This window comes from Marmota marmota, unplaced genomic scaffold (assembly GCF_001458135.2).
Source record: "Marmota marmota marmota unplaced genomic scaffold, marMar, whole genome shotgun sequence".
Lineage (NCBI taxonomy): Eukaryota > Metazoa > Chordata > Mammalia > Rodentia > Sciuridae > Marmota > Marmota marmota.
Genome location: NW_025999990.1, coordinates 33,923,951 through 33,938,567, shown reverse-complemented (window position 1 = coordinate 33,938,567; position 14,617 = coordinate 33,923,951). Strand labels below are relative to the sequence as shown.

Below are 14,617 nucleotides of genomic sequence, written 5' to 3'. Positions count from 1 at the left end.
TTTGGTCATGGTTTTCCAAACTAAAAAATTACTCCTGGATTTAATGAGACCTTGAAGTGCATCAAACCTCATATTTCTTTTTCATGCTAACTTGTTCAAAATATAATCTATGATCACTATTTCTACTTTCCTCCTCACTAATTTCTTGATTCCTGCAATGTGATGTATGCCACTTGCAAAAGTGAGCCATGACTGCCTGCTTTAAAATCCCAGGGCTGTCAGTTCCCATTCTCCTTGACTTTGCTACAGCACATAAACCATTAAATAGCCCTTGTTTGTCTGACTTCTTAGCACTGCATTCTTTCTGCCTCCTGATCCAATCTCTTCTCCTTTCTAAACCCTGAATCTATACCAATCCTCCACATTTCTCAATATTCTTACACTAAGAACCTGCTCTTGGCCCACCCAGGGTCTCTTGTCCTCAATCAAAGCCCTCTGCCTTCAGACTTCTTCCTGCAGTTCCTTGCCAGAGAGTAAGCATTTCCCACAAGACTCTATTCTCTGTTCACTCCATTTATCTTCTTAAACTGTTTGATTTTGTGTCCTCATTTCTTTCAACTTCAAACAAGGCTGTTTGGAAAACTTTCATGTTTTCAGGTTTTGTATCTATCTCTGATATTAGAAGTGCCTTGAAAATAAATGGAACAAACTTAAACTATCACCTTCCTGCAGTGATAGTCTCCTGCTGAGTTTTCCATTTCTGTTAATAGTATTTCTCTTCTCCCAGAAAGTTAAACTAAAGTCACTAGAATCATCTGACTTTTCCTCCCCTCAAATCCCTCAGTCTATAAGCCCTATCAGTGTTGGGGTGATATCTCCTTCTCTCTCCAGTGCCATCGCAGCATTGAGGATCCTGTTCTAACTATATCTTACCTAATCCATTGGTAATTCCTAAGTGTCTTGAGGGCATTCTTTTGTAATCTTCCCTTATATCAGTATTTTAAAGACAATGTTTTTGTCACTCCCAGCCTCTACCCAGTTAAAGCCAAGCTACTTAGTCTGTTGCATTAAGCACTTCCTGATCTTCCTTCAAACTGACATTCCAAACTTCATTCCATGACACCTCTACCTTCCCCCTAATATTTACCATTTCTATAACATCCCCTGAAGCTTTGTACCTTTCCATGTGTTCTGGTTTTACTCTAGCTAAAATATTCTTCCTTATTAATTCCTCTTATCCAAACAGCTTCATCCTGCAATTCTCTTCAGAACCCCACTTCCCTATGAAGCCCCCCTCAAATTTGTTTTGATACCTTCAGTTGCCTATTTTACCGTTCCTTTGAGCCCATGGGTGCCTCCATTGAAGCAGGTATCTTATCATGTCTTGCTGAAGAGTTATTCTTTCATCTTCCCTAAAAGTTTAAATACCTTCTGAATTGGAAAGTCTTATCCATTTTCTATTACTCAAGTTTATTCTGTATTAGTAATTAAATATATATTTAAGAAATAAGGGATTGAAAAATACTACCAATGCTTTTATAACACTAAATATGAAAATATTTGCTAATACTGTGCCTTCCATGACAGGTGGTGCTGGAAGTAAACAGCGAATTTATTGTCGAGGTAATGTATGATAAAATTATTTTCTCTACATAAAATTAAAAGAAAGCTGGATTCTATAATGTATCATATATCAAAAATTAGAATGTTTGAATCTGTAAGACATCCAGATCAAAATTAAGAGAAATAACCTTAACCAAATTTAAATAGTAATGACAAAACCCAGACGCCCAAATTTCTATTTAGAGCATGGTTTGTGACAGCTCAGTGTCTTGGTAGTGACACCTACTCATCAGACTATGTTAGTAGCTTACTTACATGTCCCCCAACCAACCAATGACACAGCAAAAGAAGCAAAGAAACATTTTAGAATGGAAGAGGATTTTTAGACACATCAACAAGAATGACAATTGATGGTCTATGAATGAGGGAAAGATTAAAAATAAAAAACATTTTTAAGTATCACTAACTAAGCCAATAAATAATGTGGTACCTTTTCAAGTGAGATCCACAGGGCTGGAGATGTAGCTCAGTGGCCAGTGCCTACTATGAATGAAGCTATGAGTTCAATCCCCAGCACCAAACACACACACACACACACACATACACAAGCAGTGGGAGTCAGGAAATAAACCTACTCTCCTGTTCTCTGTTGGTGTTTAATTTTATTATCATAGTTAATTTTCATTATAATCATCTCTAATCATTGGAAAAGATGAAATTACTTTTCTAATTTCTATTTACAAAATAGAAAATATGTAGACCTTTCAAGAAATTGTATTAAAATTAAGTGTAAATGCATTAGTTCTTTAAAAAAAAAAAAAAACTCCATTTATATAGAACATCTGCTTCCCCAAAAGTGGTAATTAAAGTCTTAGCTTAAGTAAACATATAACCACTTATGCTTCAATAAAGACATTAGAACTTCCAAAAATAAACTCATATTATGTATATGTTTTTGATGTAGTAGCATTTCTAAATTCTGCAGTATTTAGTATAAAATTGTTAAGCACTCACCAATAATAGTAACATGAAATTATAAAGGGACAAACATATAGCAAGCAGAGATACAAATATACAATACTGAGAAGCCATAAAGACATGCAAAAGATTATCTCTGGTCCCATCACTTAACAATATTCTTCTAATTTTGCATTAACATATTTGGATGCTTAGCCACAGTGGTGTTTTATCAACAGAAGAAAAAAAACCTTCCCTCTTTTAGGTGAGCACAACTATCTAACTACCACTTTTTAAGGGACATACTCACATGGAACAGTGACAATCTGCACTCTAGAGTTGGTAAAGTCTGGTCAGAGCTCAAGGAAAGGTGAGGTAGGAAAGGCCTCTACCTAGTGAAGATAGATAAGAGAAAAACTCCGTCATATGATTAAGTATGTCCATTTTGAGCACACAGACAACTAATGAAATCTGTTGCACTAGAGTCTTCTAGTTAAAAGTAAGATGATTCCAAAAGAAGTAGTAGTCAGAGGTAGGCAAGTTATGTCTTTCCAGAGTTGTGATTTAGTAAAAAAATCCCTTTGTTCCTCAAATTCAACAATATTGTTTCTTCTGGATGCTCCTGACAGTGTTAAATGCATGTCTATCCTAAGTAAAAGTGTTTTAACTCTGTAAGAAATATGAACCATTTTTGCTTAAGGTGAAAGAACTAGACATTGAAAATGGCACGACAACGTGGCAAACTGTCAGAAGACAAAAGCGGGAGTGGATCAAGTTCGCAGCTGCCTGTCGAGAAGGAGAGGACAACTCGAAGAGGAATCCAATCGCCAGAGTAAGTGATGACAAACGGAAATATCCTGAGCTGATCGCAATGCTTTTGTGCAGGAAAGCTCTAGAACATTTGCAGTCATGGCTTGTGTTGCTGAGATACTTTTTGAGTACCAAGTGCTGGGAGCTGATACAGAACAGAGAGTCCAAGTGGTCCAAGAAGAAAGACTTGGATCTCTAGCACCAGTGGATTTTATTTGTTTGTGTGCTGCTTATAACTACATGTCTGTGTTATAGGAAATGTATGATAGTCTGAAGACTATATCTCGAAAAATCAAGGGTATATCGCTTTTGATTAAGTCAAGCAAGTAAAGATGATGTCAAATGTTCCCATCAGATCTCTACAACCTGGAGGTAGAAGGGTAGTAAAAGGCTTTTACAAGCCAAACCTGATGGTGCCTCCTGTTTCCCAGCTACTCAGGAGGCTGAGGCAGGAAGATCACAAGTTTGAGGCCAGCCTGGTCAACATAGGGAGACACTATCTCATGGAAAAATGGTGGGGTTTGCTGAGGATGTAGTTCAATAGGAAATAGCTTGTCTAGTATGCAAGCGAGGGTTTAATACTGAAAAGGAGAGGAGGGAAAAAAAGCTTAAGAAAAAATTTTAAAAAGCCTTCACAAACAATGTCTACCAATAAGGAAGGAGAGCTAAAGAAAGAATCATGTGTAATCCATCAATCCATGCAGACTAGGATCCACATTAACAACTTTGCTAGTTCTTTCTGGCTCTCTTGGCCTTGAACTAAATTTGAAATCAACATCAGATTTATCTACCAAAATTCCTGCTTTACAGCTTTACATTAAAAATCAAGTATCAGCCAGGCATGGTGGTACATGCCAGTAATCCCAGATACTCAGGAGGGTGAGGCAACAAGATTGCAAGTCCAAGGCCAGCAGGCAACCTAACAAGATACTGTCTCAAATTTTTTAAATGGGCTAGGGATATAGCTCAGTGAGAGAGTTCCCCTAGGTTCAAATTAACAACAACAACAACAAAATAGAGTAAGTATTAGCAATGAGGTTATGGGTGTAACCTCAGCTCAAGAAAAAATGCTAGGTATAGTGGCACACACCTATAGTCTCAGCTACTTGGGAGACTAAGACAGGAGAAGCACAAGTTTAAGATTATCCTGGGCAATTTAGCAAGACCCTCAACAAAAGGGGCTAGAGAAAGCTTTTAAATTATTATTTTTAAGTTATCTAAATTATTTTTAAATTATCATTTTTATTTTCATTAAATTCATAGTTATAACTTTATGTTATCCTGCTCATATTGCACATTGTTTTTTATTTGCATTGTGGATATTTCTGAGTTTTATTCTACATAAAAAAGGTCCTTGGAATAGACCTGAGCTAACTGAAATTATATTCCTCACTTACTTTAATTAATTGTAGTCGTTTGGATAATAAATTCTAATCTTTTACCAAATGTTCTCATCTTTAGTATACAGATAAAGTTTCAAAATATAAACTATCTTATTTTAAATTTATTAGCAACAGTTACAAAACTATTTTTAAAAATCTACATGGTAGAGAGCCAGGTGTGATGGCATATACCTGTAATCCCAGTGACTCAGGAGGCTGAGACAAAAAGATTGCAAGTTTGAGGCCAGTCCCAGCAACTTAATGAGGCCCTAAGAAACTCAGTGAGACCCTGTCTCAAAATAAAAAGTTAAAAGGACTGAGGATGTAGCTAGTGGTAAAGTGTCCCTTGGGTTCAATCCACTGTACCCTGCGCCCCCCCCCAAAAAAAAAAATCCATGTGGTAGAATATTGGCCATAAAAATCTATTTGGAAGAAGAATGACACAATAAATTAATTTTTTAAATTTTCTAAACACTGTATTTCTCTTCCAATTTTCTTAATTTATCTGCCATTTTGGCTAAATCTCAAATCTAAGCAGGGTACTTATTAATATAACACATTTTTAAATGCTGACAATCCTGATTTCTTCTATCAGATTGTCTCTATGAAAACAAAATCAGAGAATTGAACGTATTGCTAATATAACAAATCTAGCATCAAGTGTGTATCCTGTGTGCACATACACTTTGTACTGGGGCTGTATAATCATCTCATACAAGCCTATCAGGTAATAGTGTTGTCCTCACCAAGAGCAGATGTTTGAATAAGTCTTGGGCTCTCAAACCAAACACCATCTGGCTTCAATTCCCACTTGCTTTCGTTCCAAGACATTCTGAGGTTTATGATTTGCTCTCATAATCCTAAACCACTTTGCTTATAGATTCGATCAGACTGTGAAGTGAATCATAAGATTACATACCGAATCTCTGGAGCAGGGATTGATCGGCCACCTTACGGGGTGTTCACCATTAATCCTCGCACTGGGGAAATTAACATCACTTCGGTGGTGGACAGAGAGATAACTCCACTCTTCTTGGTAAGTCACAGCAGTGCGTTGAGATTTATTCATATTATTTTTCTTCCTTTAAAAAAAAATCATTTCAGTGGCTGGGGCTGTGGTTCAGTGGTAGAGCACTTGCCTAGCATGTAAGTCACTGGGTTGTATCCTCAGCATCACATAAAAATAAATAAATAAATAAAGTGATTGTGTCCATCTACAACTAAAGAAAGAAAAAAAATTGAATCATTTCAGGCATATGGCTTACTTTTGATAAAACACTAAATTGAAACAAATGAAGGACGTGAGGGAGTGGGAAAAGTGAAAATGTATGTTTATAATGCAGGATTCTCTTGTGTGTTGCAGTAGCACATGACCAACTGTCTTGATGACATTTTAGTTGTAGACGACAATATGGTCTGACTTCAATAAAAAAATTGTTTCTTTTACATATTTCAGCCTGCACTTTCAAACATGTTACTTCCTTTCCTTTGGTGGAGAATGTCAATTTTGGGTTTGTTGTTGTTGTTGTTGTTGTTTTGCTCAACTTTCCACAGATCTATTGCCGGGCTCTGAATTCACGGGGTGAAGATTTAGAGAGACCGCTGGAGCTCAGAGTCAAAGTTATGGACATAAATGATAACCCCCCGGTCTTCACACAGAACGTGTACACAGCCAGCATTGAAGAAAACAGTGACGCCAGTAAGTCAGAAGATGCCCTTTCTCTACTTTACACCTTATCTAATTCCTTTCATCAAAAGCTTTAGAACAATGAAACTTACAGATATTGGTAACTTAAAGATCGGAAAGAGCTCAACTTGCATTTTTTAATAAACTCCACAAACTTTAACTGAAAACTCAGAAAAGAACTCATGCCTAAAAATACTAAATATCCTCTTATTTTTAGGTATTTTTACACATGCAATTAAGCCAGTGCTTGCACCTTTCTCAAGTATTCATGGGTTCACGGTGTACTGAGTCCACAAGAGTAACCTGAGGAAGAAATCATGAATGTTAAATAAGGTCCCTTTCTGGTCTGTCCTCAAAATTATTGGCTGAACCACACCAGGGCAGAGTGATGGTGCTGGCTATGCCTCTTCCTCACACACAGTCCTCTAACATCCCTTTCCCTTACAAATCCTGCCAAAATACCTCTAAGTCCATTAGGAGGGAAATGTTGGGAAAAAAATAATAAGTTTCAGAAGTAAAGCAGATAAACACAAAATGGTTTTTAATGTAAAGGATGGGAGAACATAAAGAGGCAGAGAGAAAGATTTGCCAAAAGGAGGCAAAACAGAGAGTGCTTCCTTGCTAACATACTTCAGGACAGCCTTGGTGAAGGAAGAGAAGGCAAAACCTTCATCCAAGTCACCACCTTGCTGATGAGAAGTTGTTAATGAAGTTAGCCAATTTCAAAAAACCAAATGCCGAATATTTTTTCTGATATAAGGATGCTGACTCATAATGGGGTTGGAGGGGGAGCATGGGTGGATTAGATGCACTCTAGATAAAGCAAAAAGGAGAGAGGGGCAGAAAGGGGCATGGGGGTAGGAAAGACAGGGGAATGAGAAGGACATCATTACCCTAAGTACACATATAAAAACACAAATGGTGTGACTCTACTTTGTGTACAACCAGATATATGAAAAAATTATGCTTTATATGTGTAATATGAATTGTAATGCATTCTGCTGTCATACATAACAAATTAGAATTTTTTTAAAAATCACAAGCTAAAAAAAAGAAGTCGTTAATGCTTCTTCCAGAGAGAGTAGTTACTAGATAAAGACTGCAGGGCCAGGGCACAACCTGCACAGACTATGATGTCCTGGAATCCTGGCTCTTTCTATTTAGGGCTTTCCTGGTTATCTGGGGTAGGATTTTTTACTTTGGGACCTGCAAAGCAAAAGTATGTCAGGGAATCTGTCAACTCTGGAAAATGTGCCCCATGCACTACTATCCTTGGGGATTGACTTGGGATGCCTGTTCTCTGTCTCTGTGAATAATTAAAAATGTCTTATATTCCTATGAGCAAATCTTCTTTTCAGTAATTATGTATTTTTGACTACTTAGTAAAGTGCTATTATCTTCCAGTGTAATCTATAGTAATTCTCTGATTTTTAGGTGAGTGACAATTAAGAATGTGGGTGTTCAGTAAATAATTGCAATGTTGAATTTAACTAAGTTATAATCTTTCTCAATTGGGCATTTTAAAGTAGTTTCACAAGACCATAGCAAAAAATTGAAACTGACACAATCACTTCCTTTGACTTTTGATAGTCTTCTGAACTTCTTTTTCACACACTAAAGAGCTCTATATTTACTAATTTACCATTTACTCATTTAAGGAGTAAAGTACTTTATAAATAGTAGAAAGTTTCATATAAGTTTCATATAAGCAAACCACTGCTGTTTTACTAATCACCAGTATAGCTGTGAGTTATGGAATATATTCTCATAGAAAACTCTAATGAAGAGAATTCAGAAGTCCAACCACTCTTCCTTTTTATGTCTACTGATTTGCTGAGTTAATTTTAATGGAATTCCCAGCCATTTTCCACCATTATCTTTATTTCTAGATGCACTGGTGATAAAGCTAAGTGCCACAGATGCAGATGAAGACAATCATTTGAATTCTAAAATCGCCTACAAGATCATTTCTCAGGAGCCTGCAGGTGCACCAATGTTCATGGTGAACAGGTACACTGGAGAAGTCCGCACCATGTCCAGTTTCCTTGACAGAGAGGTAAAGCCTTCTGTGAATGGAATGATAAGAAATAAAGAATTCAGTTATGAAGAGACAAACATGAAATGATCCATGTCTTCCCTTAATCCCACGTGAAGGAGGGATGGAAAACAAGCAAAGTCATTTTTTAATGAAAATTAAAAGATCAATCATATAGATTTTATTTAATGTGGATATAAAAGAAAAGACAGATAAAGGCACTGGAATATGTTAAATTCTATTCAAGACAAGATCTAAGTCTTACAATTTTTTTTTTCATCTTAATTAAGCAACACAGTATGTACAACCTACTTGTGCGGGGCTCTGATCGTGATGGAGCTGAAGATGGACTGTCCTCTGAGTGTGACTGTAGAATCAAGGTTTTGGATGTCAATGATAATTTCCCCATCTTAGAGAAGACTTCAGTAAGTGGATTTTCTTATGATCATTCTTCCATAAGTATCAGTAATCGATTTGCTTTCCTAATAATTCATGAGCCTGGTTTTGTCGCTTGTATGGATGAACTCTGAATTTCTTGTGTATAATAATATAACTTAATGTTATATATTTATCTTTTTAAATTATTTTTTAAAATATTTTTAGATGTAGATGGACACAACACCTTTATTTTGTTTATTTAGTTTTTTTATGTGGTGCCGGGGAAACGAACCCAGTGCCTTGCACATGCAAGGCAAGCGCTCTACCACTGAGCCACAACCCTAGCCTCTATATGTTTATTTTTAACTCACTATTTCAAAGAAAATCTATCTGAAAGCAAGAACTATCTACTCCATATACTCTCCTCACAGAAATGTATAAATTCATTGATATAAATCAGAATAATGTAATAGTAATATGTTCACATATGACTCATGATGGGCTGAATTAATTCCACCAGAATCCCAAGCAGTCTCAACTTCAATTTTCATATTCAGGCATAAAAACGTAAAATGTAGAATACCAGGGACAAATCTGACTTGCCACCTGTTTTTGTAAAAATGTATTTTATTGATCATTCTTTTCCATATTGTCTGTAGCTATCTTGTGCTTCAACAGCAGAGACAAAAAAAAGGGGGGGATTTTTCTGGGCCATAAAACCTAATGTATTTATTATCAGACCTTTACAGAAAAAAATCTGATCCCTATCTAACAGAAAGGAATGGAGTCGATAAAAATATACTGTTGATAAAAATATACACACTCAGACACACACTCATAGAAAACTCTAATGAAGAGAATTCAGAAGTCCAACCACTCTTCCTTTTTATGTCTACTGATTTGCTGAACTAATTTTAATGGAATTCCCAGCCATTTTCCACCATTATCTTTATTTCTAGATGCACTAGTGATAAAGCTATGTGCCACAGATGCAGATGAAGACAATCATTTGAATTCTAAAATCAAGACAAAATGAGAGAGTGCCAATTTGATCTTGATTTCACATGCAGCACATGAAAATCTATTTTATTATCATAGAATTATTTAATTCTTTTATTTATGATTGGACATTTGCCATTTAACAACAGTACAAACTCATTGACATAGTTCATCTTTAGCATTTTAGAAGATGACTATGTATTAGTAAGTATCTTTTTGCTTTTGAAAATTCATTGATTATAAAAATCAATCCATGTCATTTCAGTACTCAGCAAGCATTGAAGAAAATTGTTTGAGTTCAGAACTGATCAGACTACGAGCAATCGATCTTGATGAAGAAGGCACCGATAATTGGTTGGCACAATATGTAATCCTTTCTGGAAATGATGGAAACTGGTTTGATATTCAAACAGATCCACGTACCAACGAAGGCATTTTGAAAGTAGTCAAGGTATAGTATGGGATCTGCGATATTTTCTTTCAAGGAATTTTTTAATAATTCTCAGTGACAGAATCTGCCTTTAAAGTACTCCATAAAACCTTGAATGCAGCTTATATTGACATGTGTCTCAAGCAGGCCACTGTGTCAGTCTGACCCTTCCCTCCCAACAATACAGTTATTACTAAGGAAAAATAAGAAGACTGGTTTGTTCTCACAGTGCCCAGATCTATTTGATAACATAAAGGAAGTATCTTTGAATTAAATAACAGCTGTGAATTTAGCAATATAATAAGTAATGTTAAAGATTTCATGATATAAAACTTAACTGATTGCCAAATGGATGAAATATGGACTAATTAATGACATACGAGAAGGGGGGATCCTTCTGAGCTAGATTTGTCTGAAAAGCAGAGAGTAGGATTTAAGTAAGACCTTGTAACTGAGATTGCTACTGTGGATAATGGCAGGAACAAAAACACAGAGGCAAGAAAACATGACACATATTTGGTCCCTGGTAAGAGCCCTGTGAGGCTGTGCTAAGCAGAGGTTTTACATAGGAAAGAAAGAGGAGGAATATAGATGTTGCATAGGGTCATTATGCTGAGAACCTTGAATACTGAACTCTCAGGGGTGACTTTTTCCTATACTTTTTCTTAAACTACTTTATTATTTTACTTCATGGGCAACAATGAAATCTAAACATTGATAAATTAAAAACAAAACCACAAACCAATAAAATCACATGAATATTCATATAATGAGAGAATTTTGTTTCTCCAAGGAAATTGCCATTAACAATATAAACAACACTTATAGGCAGGAAAATACACACTCAGACACACACAAGCACATCTATTTAGGTTGGTACATAATATGCTTGTGATTATTCCATTTGGTCACTACTTTTTTCTGTTGAAGTTACTGTGAATTTTTTTAAAAGTATATTAGGAATCCATTTAGCCTTCACCTAATATAAACACATCATCTGTGCATCAAGTATCTTTCCTTTTCTCAAGTGCCTGATGCAATTTTTAACTTTGCCAACAAAATACAATCATGCACTGAAATCATGCAGTGTATTAATTTATGATAGGGTCACCAAAATTATAGAAGATATCTATAGACTTTTTGTCATTCAAACGAAACCACAAAATTTTAAAATTCTTTCCGAAAACACAAGGACTCAAAGAATACACTATAGTCTTACTATTTGAGAATGTTGCTTTGAGGTCAACAAACTTTGGCCCATAGGCCAAATCTGGCCAACCCTCTACTCTATAAATAAATTTTTTGTTGGAACACAGGTACATTCATTCATTTATACATTTTTCTCTAGCTATTTTCATACTGCAAGGGCTGAGATGAATACTAAGACAGAAATTGTACACAACTCCCAAAATCTAAAATATTTACTATCACATCTTTGACCAAAAAAAGTTTTCAGCCCTTTATTAAACACTAAGATATGCTTTGGAATTTAAAAAAAATAGCAATAGGCTTATGAGCTCAACTCTGAAAAGATCAAACTTACAAAAATAATTACTATATTAATTAAGTCCTTAGGTCCTAAGAATCTGATTTAGTCATTCACTCCAAGAAGACACTTTGGGGTAAACAGTTTGTTATTGTTGCTCTTTGCAAACCTAAGATGTCTAGACACAATCAGAAAATTCTTGACAAAGGATCCCACTTGGAAAAAATAAATGCAAATGTCTGCATTTCCCCTTGTAATCTTCCCTGCTAAAAAGAATATTGATCCTCAATCAACTTCCTGTCCCTAGATTCCATGAGTTCCTATAGTAGGTAAAAATGTAAGCACATGTTAGTCTATTTGCATTACAGTCTTTTCATTAGGGAGAGAACTACTGTAATGAACAGAAGTGTATTTGTGCGTATACACATAGGAAAACCCCAAGAGATTTCTCTACCAGAATAGAGTTCCCAGATTTTTCATTTACTTAAAGATAACATGGAATTCTAGAAAACAAAAATTGAGTTATAGAACAGGAATCTCTTCCCATTGAAAATTCATCTTTGAGTATGCAATTCCTATTTAGCTCCGTAGTTCATATTATGTGCACTGGAACATTCATCTGTATTATGGTGGCAACTGTCAACAGATGTATAAAAGCAATCAAAATCCTTGAACTCAAGGGTTTTAGCTGAAATTCAAGTGAGGCATGCTAAGCCATGTCCCAACAAAAATTCATGTGAATTTCTGCTTATATTTCTATCTATCTTATCAGCACATGTGGAAATTTGAACTCCAAAATCTAATAAAACATTCATGATGTCCTGGAACTTCCCTGGGACCACAGACATCTTGGCTTTTGTTGTTGGCAAATGTATCGCAAGTGATGCTCACCTTAGCTTCCAGAGCACATCTGGATAGACATTGGCCAGCACTCCCTTGTTTTTTTACAACGGCTTTTTCTCTTGGAACTTTTCATGTCACCACATCAGTCACTCTAGATAAAACGATTCTATTCATCTTTCACCCAGCAAACCAAGTTCAAAGGTTATTTTTCTCAGGGTGTGGTATTTACTTTTTTGAATGAGCTCTATAAAGAAGTCTTCTTATCCACCAAGCCCAGTGCAATTAAATTATAGTGTAAGGCTGACTATAATACTCCTAAGATCTTTAGAACTGTTTGTATAATTTTTTAAAAATTATTTGTTTAATTATGTCAGATATTTTGACTCCTTTAATCTGCTCTTCATACTTCCAACAGATTCTCAAATGTGAGTTCTACAAAGGAAATCTGGGTCCTATTGATTTATTCATTCAACGGTTGTGAACATTTTTTATTTCATTCTAAATTTATTTTTTATTTTTTATAAACTGTTCATTTGTATAAGGGTTTTTGTATAAAAAATTCAAAACTAGACTCCAATTTAAAGCCACAGACTTAAATGACCTACATACCTACCTGATTATGCCAAAAGACAAAAAAGAATCAGATGCTAAAATACCCAATGCAGTAATGACTATTTTTCCCATTTAAAATCTGAGTTGCATAGCTCCTGGGCTTTAGTCCTGGTTTCTCCTTCTATAAAAAGAGAGTTGTTGGCTGCTTCAGAGTTTTTCACTTTTCATTATTTTAGACCCTGGATTATGAACAAGTGCCTAATGTTAATCTTGGTATTGGAGTTAAAAACCAAGCTGATTTTCACCACTCCGTTGCTTCTCAATTCCGAATGCACTCAACCCCTGTGAGAATTCAAATTGTTAACGTGAGAGAAGGACCCACATTTCATCCTAGTTCCATGACTTTTAGTGTACGGGAAGGAATAAGAGGAGATTCCTTATTGAATTATGTGCTTGGCACATACACAGCCATGGATATGGACACAGGAAATCCTGCAACAAATGTCAGGTACTGCCAATGCTTGATTCATGTTGGTGTAGCCTGATTCTGGCCATTGTTAATTTATGGTGGTATCTGCTAGTGTATTTTGGTTATAAATACTTTTTTAAGATTTTGTTTTGCTCTTCTTTGTATGAATATTTCTTTAAGAAAACTAGTGTGGCATTTGAATTTTTTTTTTATAAGAGCTCCGATTGATTTTAAGATTAGTTGTGTGCAAGGAACAATTGTTAGAACTAAAGATCCACCCAAGTTACTCCAGCAGTCTCTTTGATCTCTTGTACCCAGTTGTACTAGCCTGGACTAAGGCTGATTACATCATATTGTAGACAGAAACACACTCTAAAGATGAGTCACTGCTTGTTTTTTTAAAGCCCATGGGTGTCTATGACTTTGAGACTCATTTCAACCCTCTGCTTAACCTAAGAGGAAAAAGAAAAACAATAGAAAAAGCTAAAACATGGTTGTTTCAGAAATTTAATGAACATAAAGAGTCATAATGGGAGAAATAGAAAGGTAGGTATGAGGGGAACTAGGTACATAGATACAAATTAAAACGATGTAAAACAGTGAAGTAGATGGGTCTTCTCTATATGCTTCCCATCTCTCTCCTTTTATTCCTTCTAATATTTTTGTAGTCAAGAAAGTCTATTGACTTATAAATTACTTTGATATTAACAGTTTCAACTAATCAAATAACAAGTTGACAGATTCAAAAAAGTATGAAGCCTGATGGTATAGGGGAAAGGAAGAAGAATATCAAATAAATGAACTGAAGATTTGAAATTGTGCCTGGTACAGAGACCCAAATCTCCCTCCAATTAGGTCAAGAACTTTAAATCCATTAGCTATAAAAAGACCCAGAGAGAGAATCAAGGAGAGCTCCCAAACAGGCCAGCAATAGGGTTCTCTGAAATCAAGATGCCCTAAAATCCACAGCACGTATACTAAGTATGCCACATGTAAAAATGAATACACCATATTTGTTTTTTAAAATAAATAAAATATATTTAATATTGCTATGATTTAATAAATAGATCTGAAACTCATACATTT

General features: G+C 35.4%; 1 protein-coding gene across 1 annotated transcript in view; it reads left to right on the top strand.

The window, feature by feature from the left end:
* Nucleotides 1-14,617, top strand: part of Dsg4 (desmoglein 4) — a 39,644-nt gene that overhangs the window by 10,444 nt on the left and 14,583 nt on the right. The window contains exons 2-9 of the mRNA XM_048806392.1: nt 1,528-1,563; nt 3,161-3,292; nt 5,533-5,688; nt 6,207-6,351; nt 8,229-8,395; nt 8,665-8,799; nt 10,017-10,202; nt 13,299-13,570. Coding sequence (XP_048662349.1) covers nt 1,528-1,563; nt 3,161-3,292; nt 5,533-5,688; nt 6,207-6,351; nt 8,229-8,395; nt 8,665-8,799; nt 10,017-10,202; nt 13,299-13,570 — 1,229 coding nt within the window. The remainder of the gene's footprint in view (nt 1-1,527; nt 1,564-3,160; nt 3,293-5,532; nt 5,689-6,206; nt 6,352-8,228; nt 8,396-8,664; nt 8,800-10,016; nt 10,203-13,298; nt 13,571-14,617) is intronic.